Source organism: Herpailurus yagouaroundi, unplaced genomic scaffold (genome assembly GCF_014898765.1).
Source record: "Herpailurus yagouaroundi ecotype Mexico unplaced genomic scaffold, PumYag 164, whole genome shotgun sequence".
Classification (NCBI taxonomy): Eukaryota; Metazoa; Chordata; class Mammalia; order Carnivora; family Felidae; genus Herpailurus; species Herpailurus yagouaroundi.
This window is the reverse complement of record NW_024412405.1, coordinates 35,793,171-35,816,080: the sequence shown is the minus strand read 5'-3', so window position 1 is coordinate 35,816,080 and position 22,910 is coordinate 35,793,171. Positions and strand designations below refer to the sequence as shown.

The window sequence follows — 22,910 nt, the reverse complement described above, 5'->3', positions numbered from 1 at the left end:
GTATTGAGGAGGGCATCTGTTGGGATGAGCTCTGGGTGTTATATAGAAACCAATTTGACAATAAATTTCATATTAAAAAAAAAGAATTTGGTCAACTATGTTTAGCTTGAAATGTTTTATTATTGTTTTGATTTACAGACTTATGAGGAAGATCGAAGAAATTATTCTGAACTTCAAATTAGATGTCAACGTTTGGCCTTAGAATTAGCTGACACAAAACAGTTAATTCAGCAAGGGGACTACCGTCAAGAAAACTATGGTAAAGTCAAAAAGTGAGTAGTTAAGATGGCTACAGTAGTTCTTTTGTGTGTGTGTGTGTGTATGCATCAAAGTCACCTGAATTGTTACCATCAACATTGTTAATTCCACTTTGTACCTTACTCTTTTTCTGGGTCCCTAGTTTTGAATTTTCCAGAATGTCGTAGTTGGAATCATACAATATGGGGCCTTTTAAGACTGACTTCTTTCACTCAGTGATATACATTTAAGTTTCCTCTAGGTCTTTTCATGGCTTGATAGCTCATTTCTTTTTGGTGAGTGATATTTCATTGTCTGGATGTACCACAGTTTATACATCCATTCACCTACTAAAGGACGTCTTGGTTAGTTTCAAGTTTTGTCAGTCATATCTAAGTCTGCTGTAAACATCCACATCAGGTTTTTGTATGGACATAAGTTTTCAACTCCTTTGGGTAAATACCAAGTAGCACAATTGTATGGTAAGTGTATTTTTAGTTTCGGGGCACCTGGGTGGCTCAGTCGGTTGAGTGTCCGACTTCAGCTCAGGTCATGATCTCATGGTTCGTGGACTCAAGCCATGGGTCAGGCTCTGTGCTGACAGCTCAGAGCCTGGAGCCTGCTTCAGATTCTGTGTCTCCCTCTCTGTCCCTCCCCAACTTGCACTCTGTCTCCCTCTCCCTCTCTTTCAAAAATAAGCATTAAAAAAAAAAAAAGTATTTTTAGTTTTGTAAGAAACCACTAAACTTTTTGTCCCAAAGTGGCTCTACCATTTTGCGTTCCACCAGAGGTGAATGAGAGTTCCTGTTGTTCTATGTCTTTGCCAGTATTTGGCATTCTGGATTTTGACCATTCTAATAGGTATTTAGGGGTGTCTCACTGTTGTTTTATTTTGCGTTTTTCTGATGACATTTGTTGTGGAACATCGTTTCATGTGCTTATTTGCAATCTGTATCTTCTTTGATAAGGTGTCTGTTAAGGTTTTGGCCCATTTTCTAAGTGGGTTGTTTGTTTTCTCACTGTTGAGTTCTAAGAGTTCTTTGTATATTTTGGATAACAGTACTCATCAGGTATGCCTTTAGCAAATATTTTCTCTTATTCTATGGCTTGTCTTTTCATTGTCTTGACGTATACCCTATTCTGCATTGCACAAAAAGTATGTGGTTTTGGCAGTTTGTTGGATTTAGATTGTATTTTTATATCCACTTTTATTTTATTTGGAAGTTGCTGCTGTCTTTTAATATGTAATGTCTTAGAAGATAGAGACCCAGTGAAGTCCCATGTGTGTAAATATTTTTGAAATCTCACTTGATGATTATTTTTGTTTATGGAACCAATTTAAATACTTTAGTTTTATCTGAAGTTTTTTTAACTATTCCTTTCTGACAAAGGACATATATACCTTCAAAAGATAAAACTTTTCTTGAGAATATTTGCCAGTGCTACCAAGTAGCTATAGCAGAGAATTTTCCTTTTACTGGAATATACTTTTCTGTTGTTTGTACATTAATGAGCCACTACTTAGCTATATGTCCCTAGGTACATCTGTTATCATTCTAAACCAAAGTTTTGTCATCCATGAGATGGTGTTGATACTAGTAACTGTACCATAAAAGCAAGATCAAGTAAAGGAATGTTTATGCAAATATTTATAGATAGAGACATTATTCTAATTGTTCACTGCTGTCTGTACCTGCACCCAAAATGATTCTTGAAATATAGTAGTCACTTAATATTTATTAAACAAATGGACACTTTAAAAATTACATAGCAACATAAATAAATTTCAAAGATCAGATTGGTATTCCTACTTCCAGCATGACTGACATGCTGCGTGTATTATTATGTATGGATAAATGTTAAAATATGGTAATTATTGGAGCTTGAAATCAGTGGCTCTTGAATAAAGCTGGATTTTGAAAGAATCATTTCAAAAGTAAGTAGATTGTGATGGTAAGATAATACTTTGATTTGGTGTTTTGATGTACTCTCTGCCACTATAAAACTGTAGCAGTAATAGATAAAACATGAAAAGAGAAAACTAAAAAGCCAAGTCATCAGAATAATCAGAGTGGTCATGAATTTGAAGGATAAATGAACAAAGATGAGTCATGGTAATTATTGGTAATTGTTGAAGCCAGGTGATGAGAGCAAGGGAGTTCATTATATCATATCTATTTATATATATGTTTTACTTTCTGTAATAAAAACCTAGGAAGGAAAAACATAGCCCTCATCAAAAATATGATAAACATCTTTATGTGCTAGAAATGGAACCGAAAAACAAACAAGCAAGAGGGGCTCAAACTGTGAACTCTTCAGTTCGTTCAATAGGGTGAAGAGATTAAAGAAATGTTCTGATTACAAAAATATACCAAACCCGGGGGGGGGGGGATCACTCTTATGTCCCTGATAAATTCTTACACATGTGCAAAAGGAAACCGGCATGTGGATGTTAATTATAATTAGATTAAAAGAATTGATGATACTTTTCAGTAGCAGAATGGGAAATCAGTTATGATTTATTTCTATAATGTAATTCAATGTAGCAGTTAAAATCATTAAACTAGATCTGGGTGTATCTATATGGACAAGTCAAATGGAATACTATATTTCAAAAAGTGTATCCATCTCTTTTTTTTAATTTTTAAGTTAAAAAAAATTTTAAGTTTATTTATTTGGGGGGGGTGGGAGGGGGAGAGAGAGAGAGAGAAAGAGAGAGAGTCCCAAGCAGACTCCACGCTGTCAGTGCAGAGCCCAATGTGGTGCTCAAACTCACAAACCATGAGGTTGTGATCCAAGCCCAAACCAAGAGTCTGATGTCTAACTGATTGAGCCACCCAGGCGCCCTAAATTTTTTTATTTTAAAAAGATGTGTCCACCTTTTTTTTTAAAGCAATTTCTGGGGCACCTGGGTGGCGCAGTCGGTTAAGTGTCCAACTTCAACCAGGTCACGATCTCACGGTCCGTGAGTTCGAGCCCCGCGTCGGGCTCTGGGCTGATGGCTCAGAGCCCGGAGCCTGTTTCCGATTCTGTGTCTCCCTCTCTCTCTGCCCCTCGCCCGTTCATGCTCTGTCTCTCTCTGTCCCAAAAATAAATAAACGTTGAAGAAAAAAAATAAATAAATAAAGCAATTTCTTACTTTCTGGCATAACATAATTTTCTCAGGTTTATTTTCTAATTTCATTGCCTCAGACCTTCCTCTATGAGTCCTGGTTCCTTGTAGTGAGAAATACTATTTAGAAATTAAGATTTGGGTGCTGGTCATTGATACATTGGTCATTGTTTCTAAGCCCTTTCAGTAAAGAGGTGATTAGAGAGGGAGTTGGGAGGATGGCTTAACACTGTACAGATAAAATCATACCAATACCTCTAATTCCAATTCAGTACCATAGTAGCTAATTGAAGGGGCTTCAACTGTCCAAATATGGTACAACTTGAGTATCAAAATGAATATTAACAGTAATGAATTATAATTTGTTGACTAGAATAAGAATCCTGAGTGCATGCTAATAATAAATAAGAGTTTTTACAGTGGAATGCCAACCAATAAATATATATGCATATTATAATTACCGTTTTGTAACCTCATAATACTATTTGATTCAGAATCATCAGGGGAAGCTAAAACCATTGGGTAAAAGTATATTCAGGAGGAAAATATATATTCTCAAAGTATGTTTCCCACGGATTACTTACTAATCGCAGAGGGCAAAAAAGTACTTTTATATTTGAGTACTTTGGCAGATACCACTTTAAACAGGTGACTAAGGTTATTTTCACCAATCATAGGACATAATGACATCATGGCTGCTTTGTGTACTAAGGCTTTATGTACTCTTTATGTGCCTCTCTGTGTACTAAGGCTTTATGTACTCTATGTGACATACTGAGGACACATTATCACAGGTGTAGTGTTTCAGCCCTAAATGCTTAACCTGAATCTAATTACAGGGAAACATCAGACAAATGAAAATTGAGTGACATAAAACAACTGGCCAAATAGACTTTCTCTGTCTTTTACAACGTTGACTAAGGAACTGCTCAGGGTTAAAGGATACCAAAGATACATGACATCCAAATGCAATGTATGATAATCCATTGGATCCTATACAGGGAAAATGCCAATTGGGACAATTGACAAAATTGGAAAATGGATTATATATTAGATATTGTATTAGGGCTAATTATACTGGGATTATATCAAAGAATTTTTTTAATCTTAGAAAATCCACACCAAATTATTCAGGGATAAAGGGATTTAATGTCTGCATATACCTCTTAAATAGTTAAGGGGAAAAATTGCACACGTGTCTGCGTGTCTGCGTGTATAGTGATGTATATGTGTATATGCATGTATCTATATTCATTCACATATATGAACAATAGGGAGAGAATAAATATGACAAAGTAATACTCAGTAAATATTACAAAGTAAATATGACAAAATGTTAACATTTGGTGAGTAAGAGTTTTTTGTTTTTTTTGTTTTTTAAGTTTATTTATTTATTTTGAAAGAGAGCAAGCAGGGGAGGGACAGAGAGAGGAGGAGAGAGAATCCCAAGCAGGCTCTGCAGTGTCAGAGCCCAACACAGGGCACTGTGGAGCCCAACACAGGACTCAAACTCACAAACCCTTGAGATCGTGACCTGAGCTGAAATCAAGAGCCCAATGCTTAACAGACTGAGCCACCCAAGCACCCTGAGTAAAAGTATTAAAAAAACAATATGGAGACACTAAATTTATCGTTGTGTCTAGGGGATGATAAAGGAACAGTGAGGAATATGTAGGACTTTAAGTTTACCGTAGTGTCTTATCTTTTCAAAAAGCAAAATAAAACTTTAATGCAAATGGAGACCAATGTTAACTATTTTCAGCTGTGGATAGTGAGGTCATGGATGTTTTGCTATATCGTGTTTTGTACTCATTTTTTACACTGAAAAATGATAGCAAAGGAAGCATGATCATTACCATGTGAGAATACAAACATTTGCTGTAAACGCACCAAACACTTAACGTATACCAAAATATTGATACTATCAGTCATCTTTAGTGAGTTTATTGATGATTGTTATTTTATAACTTGTGCTTTGCTCACTTTTCTTCAATAAGCATGACTTTGTTAACCAAAAGAACAGTATCTTTCTAAACCAGTTTTGAAAATCTAATGAAAAACAAAAAACAATTCTTAACATCCATCTGCATGGAAATACCAGGTGGGTAGATGAAATCTGTGAAGGACAAAGGAACTGATTCTGACTAGAGAAGATAAATTGAGTTAGGAAGTCTTTATTTCTGCTTACTTTTTAAGATGCCTGTTGTAGGTTTGTTCTAATTCTTGGTTTCACTGTTTGGGGTCAAGAGCTTGTCTGCAAATGGAAATTAGAATCTCTGGGCAATCTTAAACAATTTGTGAATGAAATAGTCACAAGAATCCCTCCTTTTGTATCTGCTATGCAATCTGAGTGATGAATTAGGGGCTTTTTGATGCTAACTGAACTGAAAGCCTAGAGCCACATATAAATTATTTAAAAGTTTGGCTTCAAGATAAGATTAATGATGATTAGTGAAAAGATACCACGGTGTACCTTAGAAGGTATTCTTATGTATTTTACTGGGTAGTGTAGTTTACATATTTATTTTTTAAAGATAACAAATTTACATTTATATATATGAACAGTCTTAAAACCTTGCTTTGAAAAGCAGACACTTTATTGTTCACAAAATGACACTAAAGCCCCACTGCTGGTATTTCTCTTTGGTTTCCTGAAGCATAAATCAGTCCCTTTTTTTGTTGGTTTTGTTGTTGTTGTTGTTGTTGTTGGGTTTTGGGGTTTTTTTGTTTTTGTTTTTTTCTTTTTCTTTTTTTTTTTTTGAGAGAGAGAGAGCACGCACAAGTGAGGGAGGGGCAGAGAGACAGAGAGAGAGAGAAAGAAGCAGGGCTTACCTGAAGTGGGGCTCGTGCTCACCCAAAGTAGAGCTTGTGTTCACCCGAAGCAGGGCACAAGCACACCCAATGAGGGGTTCGACTCAGGAATCATGATGTGAGATCATGACATGAGCCCAAGTCAGATGCTTAACAACTGAGCCACCACCCAGTGCCCCCAGCCCATTTTAAATGTTGATTATAAAATTGGATATAAAATGTACCTATGTATTTGAATTTTATTTTAGTAAAAATAAATAAGTGTATTTGAATTTTATAGTGAGCGTGATGCCCTTGAACAGGAAATAATTGAGTTAAGGAGAAAACATGAAATACTTGAAGCCTCTCACATAACTCAAGCTAAAGAAAGAAATGAATTATCAAAAGAGGTAAGCTCATAGAGTCATGTGTATTTTATCATACAGTGATTGTGGGCACAGCCCAGGGCAGAATTGTGGGAGGGACATTTTTCCTTTTTGATGTAGTTAACAGAAAAAGGGACTTCAGTAGCTCTGTTTGAATGGGAAATTGCAAAGTAAAAATTAGCTTTTTATGTGAAAGCATAAGTGAAAGAAAATATTACAGTAAACCCTGAAAAGTAAGACGAAGTTGCTCTGGACACTGTCTGTCTCTGCACATATGTAGGTAACCACCTTACAACAAACTGTTACTTTACTGCAAAAGGATAAAGAGTATCTCAGTCGCCAAAACATGGAGCTTAGTGTTCGCTGTGCCCATGAAGAGGATCGCCTTGAAAGACTTCAGGCTCAACTTGAAGAAACCAAAAAGGCTAGAGAAGAGATGTATGAAAAATATGTAACATCCAGGCAAGATTTACATTATTTTTCACATAAATAGATACAAATTAGCACCATTTTCTCTGAGGGAACTCTTAGCTTTGGGGAAGAATAGTGATTTTTTTTTTTAATTATATTGGACTATATTAAAATAACAGTTCATTTTGTTTCCTTTTAATATATTCTTATTCTAGTTGACTTTTTCTTAAGACATAGTTTTATTTTTTTCCCAATAGTGAAAAGACTACTTCTTTTGGGTCGGTGTATATATGCTATAATTCTTTTTTTGTTGTTGTTATGACATAACCTTTTTGTCTACAACTAAGATCTCTATGTAAGTGTTTTTTGAAAGAAAAGATGTAAGTATCTTTGTGAAAGGATCTTTTGAAAACAGTCTAATTGTGCAGAGCCTAAGCTGACCTTCTCCTGACTATGTGAAACCTAAGAAGAATGAAGGGACGGCATCGCATACACGCTCTGGAATCAGACTCCTGCATTTTGATCCTGTCTTCTCTCTTCAACTAGATGTATAAGCTATTAGAGTTATAGTATATATATAGTATATATAGTACATATACATGTATGTATGTGTGTGTGTATGTATGTGTGTGTGTGTATATATATATGTATATAGTTATAGTCCTTATAATCCTTGAGATACTTATTTTTATCAGCACATCCAAAACTAAAACAAATTTAAAATTTAATCCTTTAAAACTTCACACATTCATAACTTTTTCCCTAGTCTGTGGAATTTTTCATGTGTTTGTGCTCCTGCTAATGGCCTAGGTAATGCTTTGACTTTGCTCAGAAATCACAGTGGTTGTGGTTGTTGTGCTTTAGAAGGAAAGGTTTTACAGTCAATTAGAGTCATTTTCGTTTTGTTTTTAATTTTGTCTCTCAACATGTACAACATCAGATTATTTTTAAATCAAGGGCATTCCATATACATCAGTTTTCAGGTCTTTAGCCATATGCATTAAAAACTATTAATATGATATTTTTAAGGATGAGCACATTTTATATAGTAATTAAGCCTTTGAGGCAATATATCTAACAACTATGTTTTTCAGATAACATTGTATATAGAACTTACTTGACATAAGATAATAAACCTAACACGAAGCTTAAAAGTACGTTTCTTTTACAGAAACAAAATTCATGGATATTATCTTTGACTCCTTGCAGAGACCATTATAAAACAGAATATGAAAATAAACTACATGATGAACTGGAACAAATCAGATTGAAAACTAATCAAGAAATTGATCAACTTCGAAGTGCCTCTCGGGAAATGTATGAACGGGAAAACAGGTATAAAAGAAGTAGGAAATTATTTCTCTTTGAAGCTTATTAAACTATTTCTATGACATCAAATCTAAATAAAATGGAACATTAAAGTTCTAAGGTCTTTGGTAACTACCTCACAAGAGGGTTTATCGGACCTTAAGTTAAGCCTCTTTACTCAGGTATTCCCATTATCTCTTCATTACCTTGGGAACTTGTCTTTTTGCCTTTAAGGGTTCATATTGAGGACAGAGATGAAAAGGGAATAAGAGATGCCAGTAGTTCTTCCCATAACATGCCAATGATTTCTGCAAGAAATTTTTTAAAACTGGAATAATAATACGAAATATTACATATGCCTCATTATCTGCTGGCCCTGACAGATATATTAAATAATCTTGAAGACGAATAATTTTTATTCATTTTAATCACTTTTAGATTAGTATATTGGCAGTATTAGGGTGAAATAAATGCTACTTATTTCAACAGTAGTTTTTTTTTTTTTTCACCATCATTATACTTCATTATACTATCACTATACTATACTATATTATACTATGATTATACTTCATATGGCTTTTGAAAGTTTATATTTTAGTGGGAAAATTGTTTTGAAATTGACTTGTCTCATACTAGTTTATCAGCACTGATTTGAGTGTATGATATTTTGAAGTTTGCCAACAAGCAAGACTTTAAATCAGACTTAATTCTATAATTATCACTGTAACATGTTGTTCTACTAGGAGTATAGTAGCAAAAACTTTGAGGGTTCCTCCCCTCAATTCCAGGCAAAAAAAGCTGGAATTTTACCTACTCTGTTAATGTAGTTGGCCTCTACTAGGGAAAATCTGTAAGAACTACATGTGCAGAATTAGCCTTTGGGTAGAAAACCAGCAAAGATAACTTTTTAAATTGCTGTTAAATTGTTATTTTAATAAAACAGATTGAGAGAGATTTTTATGATAATGTTGAAATCCTTTCGAGCAGTTAAATAATTGGACAACCTCTTGCAAAAAAATGAAACTGGACCACTATCTTACACCACACATAAAAATTCGTTCAAAATAAATTAAAGACTTGAATGTGAGACCTGAAACCATAAACCTCCTAGAAGAAAACATGGGCAGTAAGCTCCTCAACACCAATCTTGACAATGATTTTTTGAATCTGACAACAAAAGCAAAAAATGGTTTTCCAGTTTTCCCAACACCATTTACTGAAAAGCCTCCTTTATTTCTGGGCTTTCCATTCTGTTCCATTTATCTATGTGTCTGTTTTTATGCCAGTGCCATACTATTTTGATTATGTTCATTTTGTAATATAATTTGAAATCAGGGAACATGATGCCTTCAACCTTGTTCTTCTTTCTCAAGATTGCTGTGGCTATTGGGGGATTTTTGTGGTTCTATACAAATTTTAGGATTTTTGTTCTAGTTTAGTGAAAAATGCCATTAGAATTTTTATAGGGATTGTGTTGAATCTATAGCTTGTTTTTGGGTAGTGTGGACACTTTCCCAATCATTCTAATCCATGAGCATGGAGTATCTTTTGATGTATTTGTGTGTTTATTCAGTCAGTCAAAGAGGATATAAACTATATTTTTTAAATGTACATTCAGTAAGTAATTACAAATTAAATACCTGTTTAACCACCATCCAAATCAAGAGTCAGTGTCAGCACCACAAAAATGTCTTTGAGACCCTTTCTGCTTAACTCCTTCCTTCCATAAAGATAACTACTATTCTGATTTTTATACTAATAACTTTCTTGCTTTTTCTTGTACTTTTATTATCTAAATTACCAGTAAATACATATGTCTGAGAAATATAGTTTAGTTTTCATATTATATTAGTGTCACATAAAGGGATCATGCTGTATGTATTCTTTTGTGGCTATATGTGATTCTTCATGTAACCTTTTTTTAAGATCCATATGCTGTTGCATTTAGCTGTTCATGGTCATAACTAAAGTATGCCATTTTTATGAATTCATGCTTAGGACAACAAGGACATTAGGAGATTAGAGAGAGATGCATACAGAGAGATTAAAGAATGTCAAAACAAATTCTTCCATCTTTTTCAAAATTTTGGTTAGTCCCAGCCCTGTATTGGGTAAAAAGTTTCCTCTACCTTGTGGTCAATTGCTGGTAGGGTTCAAAATGCAGACCAAAAGAAGAGATATAAGCCTACTATATACCAAGGTTGATGTTAGAAATAAGTTTACATTTGAGCTCTCCCAGCACTGTATTCACTTATTTAGCAAACATTTGTTGAGATCCACCATATGCCATAGATACATCAGGGACCTCTGTCTTCATGAAGTTGGTTTTCTAATAGACATAAAGACAGTAGAAAAACAATAATTATAAGTATGATGATAATGGAGAAAATGACAACACAGGATGAGACTATATAGAATCAGGGAAGACGTCACGGCAGAAGAAATACCCATGCTGATACCTGCATGATGACTAAGTGTAAGACGCGGGTTAGGGAAGGGAAAGGAATTGGGCAATGAATGTTCAGCATGTATAAAACCTGGAGATTAGACAATATGAAGCTTTTTGAACAAACTGAAAATAATTCCATATGACTTGAGTGTAGACTGAGTTCTAAGAGGTAAAACAGAAGAGGGAAACAGAGGTCCAGATCATGTATTTGGATCATTGTCTAAATAAGACCAGTGGGGAACAATGGAAAGATTTTAAGAATATGCATTATATGATCCAATTTTATATAAAAAAGAGATTTCTCTGCAATGTGGAGAGAGTAGAGAAGTAAAGTATATGACCACAGACATAAAGGCCACTTTTTGAGGTTGGTTCTGCTACCAGAATGAGAAATGATAGAACAGGATTATAGCAATAGAGATGGAGAGTAATGGGCCAGATTGAAAACATTTCTGAGAGGCAGAACCAACAGGATTTAGTGACTAGATTGGATTAGGGAGTGAGAAGATGTTAAGTATGTCATCAATTTTCTGGATTGGGTAGCTAATGTGGATGGTGATGCAATTTTTAAAATATTAGGGGAAAAAATAAGGCTTTAATAGGAAAACAAGGTAAATTTAGTTTTATTTTATTTAAAGTTTTTGTGTAATATAAACAGAAAAATTGACTTGTGTAAGGTTCTGAATCTCAAGAGAAGGGTCTGAGCATGAGATAGACCTGTGGCACAGGTGATATTATTTCTGTTTTACACATAAGTCTTTTAGTCCTATGACTCAATTCTGTTACAGATTTTATAGGCTTTTATTGACTGACTTATTAACCTTAAAATATATGGGATTGTTTCTTTGATAACATGCATAATTATTTCCAGATAACCCACATAGCACATAAACCTTGGTATTACAATCATTTTGAGAATTTCCTGATTTTTTAGTTTTTGTTCTTTTTAAAAATCCTTTAAAATGCATGGCAACATAGATTTAGACAAGTTAGCCCTTATTCTCTAGGATGCTTGATACAGGTAGGTTGGGAAATAGCTGACAGAACTATTTGTAGAAGCATGGAAACAAAAAGCAGGTTTCCTTTTCCCCAATATTGTTCTGCCTCCATATCCACATCAAAATGGATACCACCTAACCAGGAAATTCCTGGGATCCCGGCCTCTGCCCTGGAAGCCCGGGCAGCCACTGTACCCAGAATGACCCCATGGATATTGAAACCAGAGTGGGCATTTGCCACCAGGTGGCGCCAGACTGCAGCCCAGATCCAAATGGATTTGAATTGCACAAAGACCCCTAGCTGTAGGGCTCACCTTTGTCATTTTTTTAACCTCACAGTAATCCAACTCTGTATTTTATATGGCTGAATCTTTTTGAATCACAGTTTCTTCATTATGGCAGGATTTAACTGTACTTAGAGCTTATGTCTCACTAGTCTTCATAAAGTAAAAATAAATTATAAATTATTTCCTTCGAAATCTCATAACAGGAGTTAAAACAGACAAAGTACTTACACTTGCATGTTTGTACTTAGTCTTTTTACCTCTCCCCCCATAAACATTTTTAGAAGAAAATTAAATAAGATTAAAGAAATATTTTATGGCCTTGGTTTGTTTTCTATACATTGGGGGATATTAAGAGAGTGCCTTTTATTTTCTCCTCTTAGATGTGTAAGAGAAAGATGGAACACATGCCAGCTGATCTTGGCATCTATCCCTGCAGTCATACCAGTAGTTTGTGAAGTGAAGGGGAAGAGAGCACAAGAGACAAAGACTTAAGAAAAGGCAGAAATAAGCAAAGAAAGAACTTGGGTATTTGGATACATCAAAAGTACTGTAGTTGGGATTATAATGTGTATGTATATATGCTTTGCTCAGTCTGGGAGTTAGGCTTCTTGTCTTCTTCTGTTGCTTTAAAATCTAGTTTGCCGCTGTGGGAAATAGTGAAACTCACTCTGGTGGTGAGATTCTTCTATAAATAACTTCTTGCTTAGTAGGTATTTTGTGACTGAAATGTACAGACCCTCTTATACGTTTGGAAGAAAAGCTTTATTCCTGAACAGGGAGTATATTATGGAAAAGATTTGGATCAAAAGACTAAACTTAAATTCTGGCTCTGCCAGTAAATCTGCTTAATATCCCTGAAGTTTAATTTACTCTTTTATAAAATGAGCTAATAGTACTGTTTCACAGAGTGATCTGTAAGGTCTGAATGAGATAATGTATATGAAAAGTACATTATAAATTATAAAGCTATGTATAAGTAGTACTTACTCTGATACCTTTTATCTGTAGGCAGTATTTTAAGTTTTTTTCTTTTATCGATTTGTTGACAGTATTATAATGAAGATCGTATAAAAGTCACTGATAACATTATGAAATTATTATCATTAAAAGGCACTACTATAAAGTATGTAATGAATCTTAAGTATTGGGGCACCTGGGTGGCTCCGTTGGTTAAGTGTTCGACTTCAGCTCAGGTCATGATCTCGTGGTCCGTGAGTTCAAGCCCCATCTCGGGCTCCTGGAGCCTGCTTCGGATTCTGTTTCCCTCTCTCTTTGCCCCTCCCCACTCATATTCTCTCTCTCTCTCTCTCTCCCTCCCTCCCTCCCTCCCTCCCTCTCCCTCTCTCTCTCCCTCCTCTCTCTCCCTCTCTCTCTCAAAAATAAGCATTAAAAAAAATAAATTTAAAAAATCTTAAGTATTGATCTCCATAGCATTGAACCATTTTCCTTAAATGACATGATACTGACATGCAGGTCTGCATGCCCTTTGTTTCAGTCTAAATTTCTACATAAAATGCTAACTTATTTGTTCCTAATTAATACTATGAGGTAACAAAAAGGAAATAAATTCAGCTGATTAAGTTTTTCCAAAAGTAAAACTACCTTGACCGAAGGTGGTCTCATTATTGTGAACCCAGAAAGAACTATTCTCATAGTGATCCTGTAAAAAAGAGAATGAGTTTGTTACAAGTATTTTATTACGCTTTTGAAAAAGTCAAACCAGTACAGAAAGGGAGATCAAAAATATGCTTTTAAATGTGACAGTATTGCTTTAGTGATTTTATTTTCCCACCATATCAGTAAAATCCATCTTGATCGGAATTTATCATCTTCCAAAAGTACTCAAGAAGAAACTTAATGACATAAACTTGAAGTTTGTGTCAAATCTTGGAGTGATATTAAATATCTTCAATCTAAGTTTATTTACAAAGGTTAGTTGAGTATATATAATGCATTAGAATAGATGAATCGAGGGGCCCCTTGGTGGCTCAGTCAGTTAAGCATCTGACTTGGGCTCAAGTCATGATCTCGCAGTTCGTATGTTCAAGCCCCACATCGAGCTCTGTGCTGACAGCTCACAGCCTGGAGCCTGCTTCAGATTCTGTGTCTCCCTCTCTCTCTGCCCCTCCCCCACTTGCTCGCGCGCGCGCGCTCTCTCTCTCTCTCTCTCTCTCTCTCTCTGTCTCTCAAAAATAAATAAATGTTAACAAAAAAATTTTTAAAAAGAATAGATGAATCTGAACCAGTATATGCAGGCTCCATTCATCATTTTAAAAGTGTATGTCCTCAATTGGTGCTTCAACAAACTTCTTTTGTTCATGTCTGACCAGGTGTCTGAATAATTTTTTAAGTTCTTAGATGGAAAAACTTAAGAATATTCAGCGTGTCTTTTTAGTTAGATTATTCTGGAAGTATATGGCTTTACAGATAACTCAGGATCTTCTCAAAGAGTTACAAATGAAATTTTATTGTTAGCTATATTTTATTATTAACTATCTTTTTATGCCTATAAGTGATTACCATATGTGTTCACTGCTTAATTAATAATATTTAATTATTTCAAGGTGTACAGGGTGTTCCAGAGATGAAGTAAAGTGAGTTCAGGTTATGCAAGAACTTAAATATAACTATTGTGTATATATAGCTCATAGGGTAGCAAGGGAGGTAGTAACATTCAGGATAGGGTGAGGTTTTTTTTTTAATTTTTTTTTTTTCAACGTTTATTTATTTTTGGGACAGAGAGAGACAGAGCATGAACGGGGGAGGGGCAGAGAGAGAGGGAGACACAGAATCGGAAACACGCTCCAGGCTCCGAGCCATCAGCCCAGAGCCTGACACGGGGCTCGAACTCACGGACCGTGAGATCGTGACCTGGCTGAAGTTGGACGCTTAACCGACTGCGCCACCCAGGCGCCCCGTAGGGTGAGGTTTTTAAAAGCCCTGATGTTAATAGGGAATTCTTGGAAATTTTATAGAAAAAGAGTAATGTGATATATTCATTTTTTGTAACTAGTTACGGTGTCGGGAGGATTATAATTGAAGAGGCCCCAGAGGCAGGGAGATTGGTTAACAGAGTATTGCAAAGCTTAAGTGAAGCTGAGAAATGGAAGGAGAGAATACAAGCTGATTTTAAATAGTATTTGGGTGAAAGAATTGACACCACCTGATGACGGACAGGAAGTGGACATCAGACATGACTTCATCTTTTCTACTTTGCCGGTCTCAGAGAGATGGGTAGTCAGGCACAGCTAGTAACCCAAGGTTTCAGACAAGATTTGGAAAGGAGAATAACCATTCCTGATTTTTCACAGGTACAGCAGCTCTAACCAAGCCTAAAAGTATTTGTGTGAGATGACATTTAGTACCAGAAATTTTTCTCTATTTGCATCCCAGATGTCACTCCCCTCAGCCCTAAAGTGCAAGAAGGGCATTAAACTGCTGAAGCCCCTCCAGCAGTCTTCTCTGTTTCTGCAGGATACCCTTGTATATATTGTCATTTTCTTTTTATACAATAAAAAAACCTTGAGAAGCATAAACCCTAATTATTATTCTCTAAATGAATATCTTCATAACTTTGTAAAAAAATTTTTTAACGTTTGTTTATTTTTGAGAGACAGAGCATGAGCATGAGCATGAGCATGAGCAGGGGAGAGGCAGAGAGAGAAGGAGACACAGGATCTGAAGCAGGCTCCAGGCTCTGAGCTGTCAGCACAGAACCTGACCCATGGCTTGAGTCCACAAACCATGAGATCATGACTTGAGCTAAAGTCAGACACTTAACCAGCTGAGCCACCCCATCTTCATAATTTTTAATGTAGCCTTTCATATTTAGATAACATACTAACTAGCTACTATTTATGGGGTGCCTATTACATATCAAGCGTTGTACTCAACACTCTATATACATTGTAGAGAGAATTAAATGGGACATTTTATGAGGTTGTAGGTACTAGTATCCCTGTTTTGGAAATGAGGAAACAGACACAGTGAGTGTGATTTGCCTATGATTACAGACTATTTAAATGGTAAAACTAGATACATCTGATTCTACAGTGCAGTGCAGATTCCCATGTTACTGGTCAAGGCTATAAAAACTGATAAAAGATCTCTTAGCAAAATGGTAATTTTGGCGGTAATTTATTTGAGAAAGAAATTTGTTTTTTTAAGAGAGTTTCAAACCCCACTTTATACTTCAGGGCTGAGTGTGAATCATTAGAACTTCATAAAGGCATTTATAATTTTGAAAATTAGTAAATAGGCCTTTATTTTTCCATAAAATAGTATGATTTTTTTACAGAATCTATCTCACTTTACTACTTACCTAAAGCCCAACCTCCACTTGTAACAAGAGCATGTTCTCCTGCTCAAAGACACAGCTCCAACAATTACCTCCTTTGAAGAAAGGAAAAGGTTTTCCTTTTCTACCAACTATTCCCAACTATTGTTACTAACAAACATTATTTCTCCCATCTTTATTTATTTATTTTTAATTTTTTTTCAACGTTTTTTATTTATTTTTGGGACAGATCGAGACAGAACATGAACAGGGGAGGGGGAGAGAGAGAGAGGGAGACACAGAATCGGAAACAGGCTCCAGGCTCTGAGCCATCAGCCCAGAGCCCGACGCGGGGCTCGAACCCACGGACCGTGAGATCGTGACCTGGCTGAAGTCAGACGCTTAACCGACTGCGCCACCCAGGGGCCCCATATTTCTCCCATCTTTAAAAAAAAACTTATTTTTTAATTGCCACTTCCTCCTGTAGCCACTGGCTCATTTCTTTGTTTCCCTTTGTAACCAAATTCCTGCAGTTTTATATATTCATTCTTTACCCTCGTTTAGAAAAAAATCTGTTACCAAGGGGACACCTGGGTGGCTCAGTCGTTTAAGTGTCTGACTCTTGATCTCAGTTCAGGTCTTGGTCTCAAAGTTGTGAGTTCAAGCCCCGTATTGGGCTCCATGCTGGGTGTGAAGGCTACTTTAAAAAAAAAAAAAAAATCTATTACCAGGCTTTTGCTTCCCTGTGCCACTCTAACAAAGCCATTCTTATCAAAAACTCCAGAGACCTTCATGTTGCCGAAAATCTAGTTGTCACGTTCTCAGTTCCTATCTTACTTGACCTGTCAGCAATATTTAATACAGTTGACCACTCCTCACTCTTGGAAACATATCTTTGACTTTCAAGATAACTACACTTTGATTTTGCCCCTTTCTTACTGGCTATACCTACTCTCTTTTCTGGTCCTCTTCATCTCCTTGTCATCTTTTGCAGCTAGCTGCCTTCATGGCATTTCTATTTGTTTATCTGGTAAGCATTTTAAATTTAATATGTGCAAAAAAAAAATTAATATGTGCAAAAGCACACTTCTGTCCCTCCAACCCTGCTCTACCTTTAGTCTGCCCCAGATCAGTTACAGATAACTCATTTCCTCTTGCTCGGAGCAAAAATTTTGAAGTCATCAACCTCTTCTCTTTCTTCACATTCTGTCTTCTATTCATCAGCAAATGCTTTTAGTTGTGTCTTCAAAATTTATGATTCTCTTATCATCTCACAGACACCATCTTGATCCAAGCTACCATTATCTCTTGTCAGAATTACTGCAAGATTTTCTTAAGTGGCCCCCCAGCTTCCTTCCTTGCCCTCACAGGTCTGTTCTCAGTGCAGTTCCTGTTAAACTGTAAATCAAATTGAATTATTGTTCAACTGAAAAGGTTCCCCATCCAAATGAGTACAAGTTTAAATGATTATCATGCCCTGGGATACTGTGTGATCAGTTCCCAGTTATCCCGTCCTCATCTTACTACTCTATTCTAGTCCCTTGTTTACTCACACTGCGCCTCTTCCCTTAACCCATAGGCAGGCTCCTCAGGTCCCTTGTGTTTACAGTTTCCATTGCTTAACCTTCCACTCCTGGGTATTCTAGAGCCTTGTTTCCTTACTTTCTCCATGTCTTTAGATGTTACCTGCTTTCTGATGTCTGTCTTGACCACCCTGTAGAAAATTGTGGAATTCCTCATCCTTCCACACCTCCTGCCCACCAGCCCCTTCTTTGCTTTGTTTTTCTCCAGGGCACTCAGGACTTAATAACATATTTTGATTTCTTTCACACCATTTTTTTTTAATTTTTTTTAATGTTTATGTATTTTGAGAGAGAGAAACAGCGCATGAGCAGGGGAGGGGCAGAGAGAGAGGCAGCATCTGAGGAAAACCCCAGGCTCAGAGCTATCAGCACAGAGCTTATGTGGGGCTCGAACTCACAAGCCTTGAGATCATGACCTGAGCTGAAGTTGGATGCTTCACTCACTGAGCCACCCAGACACCCCATCAGCTAATTTTTAAACCTTAACACATAAATGGATTTTAAATAAGTTTTTGCATTTTGATGCTTACATTTTTCATAACTTCTTTTAAACCATAATTTGAGTCAGATATTTATCTACTCTAGGATGAAGTTTTCACATCTATAAAATGAACAAAAAATTTGCTTGAGCACCAACTAAATTGAAACGATAGGAAAATATAGTATGTTCAGTCAAAAGGAATCTTAAAAAATTTCTTCTCTGGAAATGCATAGCTTCCCCCCAAGAAATTAAGTTACATACAATTTCCACTTTGCTTTTTTTTTGTTATATCCTTCCTAGTCATCACTTTTCTTTTTTTTTTTTTTAATTTTTTTTTTCAACTTTTATTTATTTTTGGGACAGAGAGAGACAGAGCATGAACGGGGGAGGGGCAGAGAGAGAGGGAGACACAGAATCGGAAACAGGCTCCAGGCTCTGAGCCATCAGCCCAGAGCCTGACGCGGGGCTCGAACTCACGGACCGCGAGATCGTGACCTGGCTGAAGTCGGACGCTTAACCGACTGCGCCACCCAGGCGCCCCTCTAGTCATCACTTTTCAACAACTATGTTAAGTAAAGGAACAATTATTGGTCATTAGATTATAAACGGCAGATAATCCACTTGCAACCCTTCTTGTTTCTGCCGTCTTAAAAATAATGGCTTCAGATATGGAAATGAGCAGTTTTTTATATGTTGTCCAGGAAGACTCATCTGGAGGCAGAAGTGATTAATTCAGATACTTTCCCTGTAAATAAGCTTGTCATGTAAATAGCCTGTTTCAGTCCCCTTTTTGTTCAAACTGGAAAGAAAGTATTCACTTTTATTAACCAAAAATATTTTTACATGGAGGCAAGAGAATGGGTTGCTTAGTTGTGCCTAGGGAGCTCTTCGGACATCCATGTTTTTTTCACTATTCTTGGTAAATTTCAAGTTCTGAGACATTAGTGGTGTTTATTCAGGCCAAGCATGCCCTTGGCATTCCCAAACTCTGATTTGTTCCTGTTAGAATTTCAAAGGTTCCTAACGTTTTTCTCAATCTTGCAAAATGAGAACGTTTTCTTGCCAAACTTTTCAAGTATAAATTTGATTTGTCATATTGGCACCATGAAATTTATCTTCTAGTAGTAGGAAAGTATGTTCCATGTACAGAAATACATTGTTACATTTTGTACTGAGGTTTCAGGTTTTGGTTGTAAGATAATTCTGGATAAACTTTAATATATCAAGTTTTGAAACATTAGTTTGCATAGGAAATACATCTGTTTTATTGTAATATTACAATTCTCTTATTTAGTGAAGTAATGAATACTTAACTCTTCAAGTTTCTTGTTTGAAGGTCATAGTTGAAATGATGATATCTTCCAGTTTTTGTCCCCGTAATTCCTGCTTTATGCTTATTTCTCTGACATAGTTATTAATAGCACCCTCTTTCACTCTTAAAAATGCCTCAAGTTGAAAAATACATTGTTTGGACACTAGTTATTATACTAGGGCTCTCACTTTTGGCTTTACATAGGAATGATGGGATTTCTTTTCCCTTTTCTACCATCTTTCCTCTCCTCCTCCTGTGCATAAATACAGGGTGGATGGGAAAGATAAGTATGTGTATCTCTGATATGTCCATATGAGAGATGGACTTCGTAGGATGTAACATGAAAGAATCGTGAAAAACATGAAAAAAAAATGTTAGCTTTCTAAAAGCATTTTTAAGAATGAAATATTTTAATTTTGTATTTAAAACATTCTAATTCTGGCCATTTGGCCAACTTCCAACGTCATTCTTTATTATTATTCATTACATTTGATTATATATTCATTTGGACTTCTAAAACTTTAGCTTCTTTAACTTATACATGCTGCACATAGTCTCTATCAATTTTTCAAGTTTGTCCTTTGAAGAACATTAGAATTCTTGCTCTTCCAAAACTGTATGTTGTTACATTTCTAATGCATTTAACATTTTTAAATGGATAATTTATTAGTTATATGGCAATTATGGTTTTATCTGTGGCCAGAATATAATCCTTCTGTTGTTTTATCAAACCAGTCTAAGTTTGAAGGAGCATGGGCTGTAAGAAGTTTTTATGTAATATAGTCGCAGTCTTTACAAAGCTTATCTTTAATTTAACATTTGTGCTACGAGATGACTATATAAATCTTATAATGACAGAACTTCCCAAGGAGACAACTTCTGTGACACAAAGAGAATCTTACTAAACGCAGCATGACATGATAAGGAGCACGCACTCTAGAACCAGACAGCTCGGGTTTACATTTGGGCACCATCGCTCCCTTGCTGTGTGACGGTAGATAACTACTCTGTGTTTCAGTCTTCTCCTTTGTAAAATGGAGATAATGAGACAACCTACACTTTGCGGGGTTGTTGTGAAGATTAAATGAGTCATAGTAAGTAAAATGCCTAAAATAGTTACTAGCACGTGGTAAGCATCTATATGTTTGTTATTACTATGATTGTCAGTGGAATATTTTCGGTTTATGTTAGACACCTTAAAAGTCAATTGATAATATTAAAGGCTTAAGTACTGTATCTCTATATTTATGTTAAAAGGAATTGTGAGCCTTCTCGTATGCAGGTTGTGTGTGAGTGGAGATGTGGAAGGTATGGAAACTGTTAGGAGATTAGGTTCACACAGAAATCTTACCAGCAGACATCTAGGAGAGAGCCTGTTGGTAGAAACCTCAGCCTCTAGCATTTTTTCAGACTCATTTTAGTTTTCTTTTTGTTTTTTTTTTTTTCTTAATGTTTATTTATTTTTGAGAGAGAGCGAGTAGACGAGGGGCAGAGAGGGAAGCAGAAGATCAGAAGCGGGCTCTGTGCTGATAGCAGAAAGCCCCATGTGTGGTTCGAACTCACGAACACGCGATCATGACCTGAGCCAAAATGAGATGCTAAACAGAAGCCACCAGGCACCCCTAGTTTTCTTTTTTTTAATTGCCCTTTTTGTCCTTCAAGGTCCAACTTACATATCTTCCCTTCATACACTCACCTCTCTTCCTCCAATTAAAAATAATCAACTCTTGGGGCGCCTGGGTGGCGCAGTCGGTTAGGCGTCCGACTTCAGCCAGGTCACGATCTCGCGGTCTGTGAGTTCGAGCCCCGCGTCGGGCTCTGGGCTGATGGCTCAGAGCCTGGAGCCTGTTTCCGATTCTGTGTCTCCCTCTCTCTCTGCCCCTCCCCCGTTCATGCTCTGTCTCTCTCTGTCCCAAAAATAAATAAACGTTGAAAAAAAAAATTAAAAAAAAAAAATAAATAAAAATAATCAGCTCTTCTTTGTGGCCTTGGAATTTTGTTTGTGCTTTAATATAGCACTAACTATAGTTAGCTGGATGATATAGATTGTAGCATGGTGAATGCACTAGGACCTTCTAATCATATCTCTGCTCACAAGCCCTTTTGTTAGTTTATTCTGGGTTTTATTTCATTCTCTGTGACTTGCTTTTATATCTAATGCCCATTATTGCAGAAAGGAAATATAATTAGGGACTGAAGCTTCTCCACCTACTAACTGTTCATGATTAATAGTACTATAATGGCAATCTACTTGGAATTTTGCTATTGAAATAACTTACAGAACAATGAAGGTATCTTTGAGAAATGAAAATTGCAACCAGTTTGTGATGACTTACTGACTGAAATATATAGATCATCTTGGAATGAAAAATACATCATTGTTTAATATACTTAAATAATTTAATTCTGTCTGTAAAATTAAATCTCATGTTTCCGTTAGTTTGATGATAGAATATTTTTTGAAGATCATTGCAATCAGGATGATGTCAGAAAATAATGACATGACATTTTGTGATATCTATTTAAAAATTTTTTTTTCAACGTTTTTTTAAATTTATTTTTGGGACAGAGAGAGACAGAGCATGAACGGGGGAGGGGCAGAGAGAGAGGGAGACAAAGAATCGGAAACAGGCTCCAGGCTCTGAGCCATCAGCCCAGAGCCTGACGCGGGGCTCGACCTCACGGACCGCGAGATGGTGACCTGGCTGAAGTCGGACGCTTAACCGACTGCGCCACCCAGGCGCCCCTTGTGATATCTATTTCAAAATGCACTTCCACTTAAAGAATAATATATAAAAGCTATTTTCTTCTTAATAAGTTATCTGTACTCCAGTTTTTTGTGAACTATTTATTTCTGGTTCATAAACCATTTGATTGAGGAGTCTCTATTGGTTGATACGTTTTAAATTTTAACTTTGTTGTTAGTATCACAATGTAAAAGATGACATTTCATACTGGCACAGCAAGTAAGCATTTCTGTCCAATCGTTATTACATAGATTTATTTAAACGATGTGGATTTTCATGACTTTCTACTGATATTCTCCATGAATAATAAACACAAAACTCTAATACCCAATCCAGGTCTTTATGGGAGATATGGTAATATGATGTAAAAAAACACTTGCTTTAGCCAACTTGACAATAAATTATATTAAAAAAAACACTTTGTTTGCAGTAGACATGGTTGGACACAAATTAGAGCTTTAACATAGGCTGTGACTTAGAACTAGGTACTTTAAGCTCTTGAAGTTATAGTTTACTTCACTATAAAAAAT

The 22,910-nt window shown here is 36.0% G+C and overlaps 1 protein-coding gene across 4 annotated transcripts in view; it reads left to right on the top strand.

The window, feature by feature from the left end:
• PIBF1 (progesterone immunomodulatory binding factor 1) overlaps positions 1-22,910 on the top strand; it is a 203,488-nt gene that overhangs the window by 38,142 nt on the left and 142,436 nt on the right. For all 4 annotated transcript variants that reach the window (XM_040487375.1, XM_040487376.1, XM_040487377.1 and 1 more), the window contains exons 6-9: positions 139-272; positions 6,444-6,552; positions 6,809-6,990; positions 8,149-8,274. In XM_040487375.1, the coding sequence (XP_040343309.1) occupies positions 139-272; positions 6,444-6,552; positions 6,809-6,990; positions 8,149-8,274 (551 nt within the window). The remainder of the gene's footprint in view (positions 1-138; positions 273-6,443; positions 6,553-6,808; positions 6,991-8,148; positions 8,275-22,910) is intronic.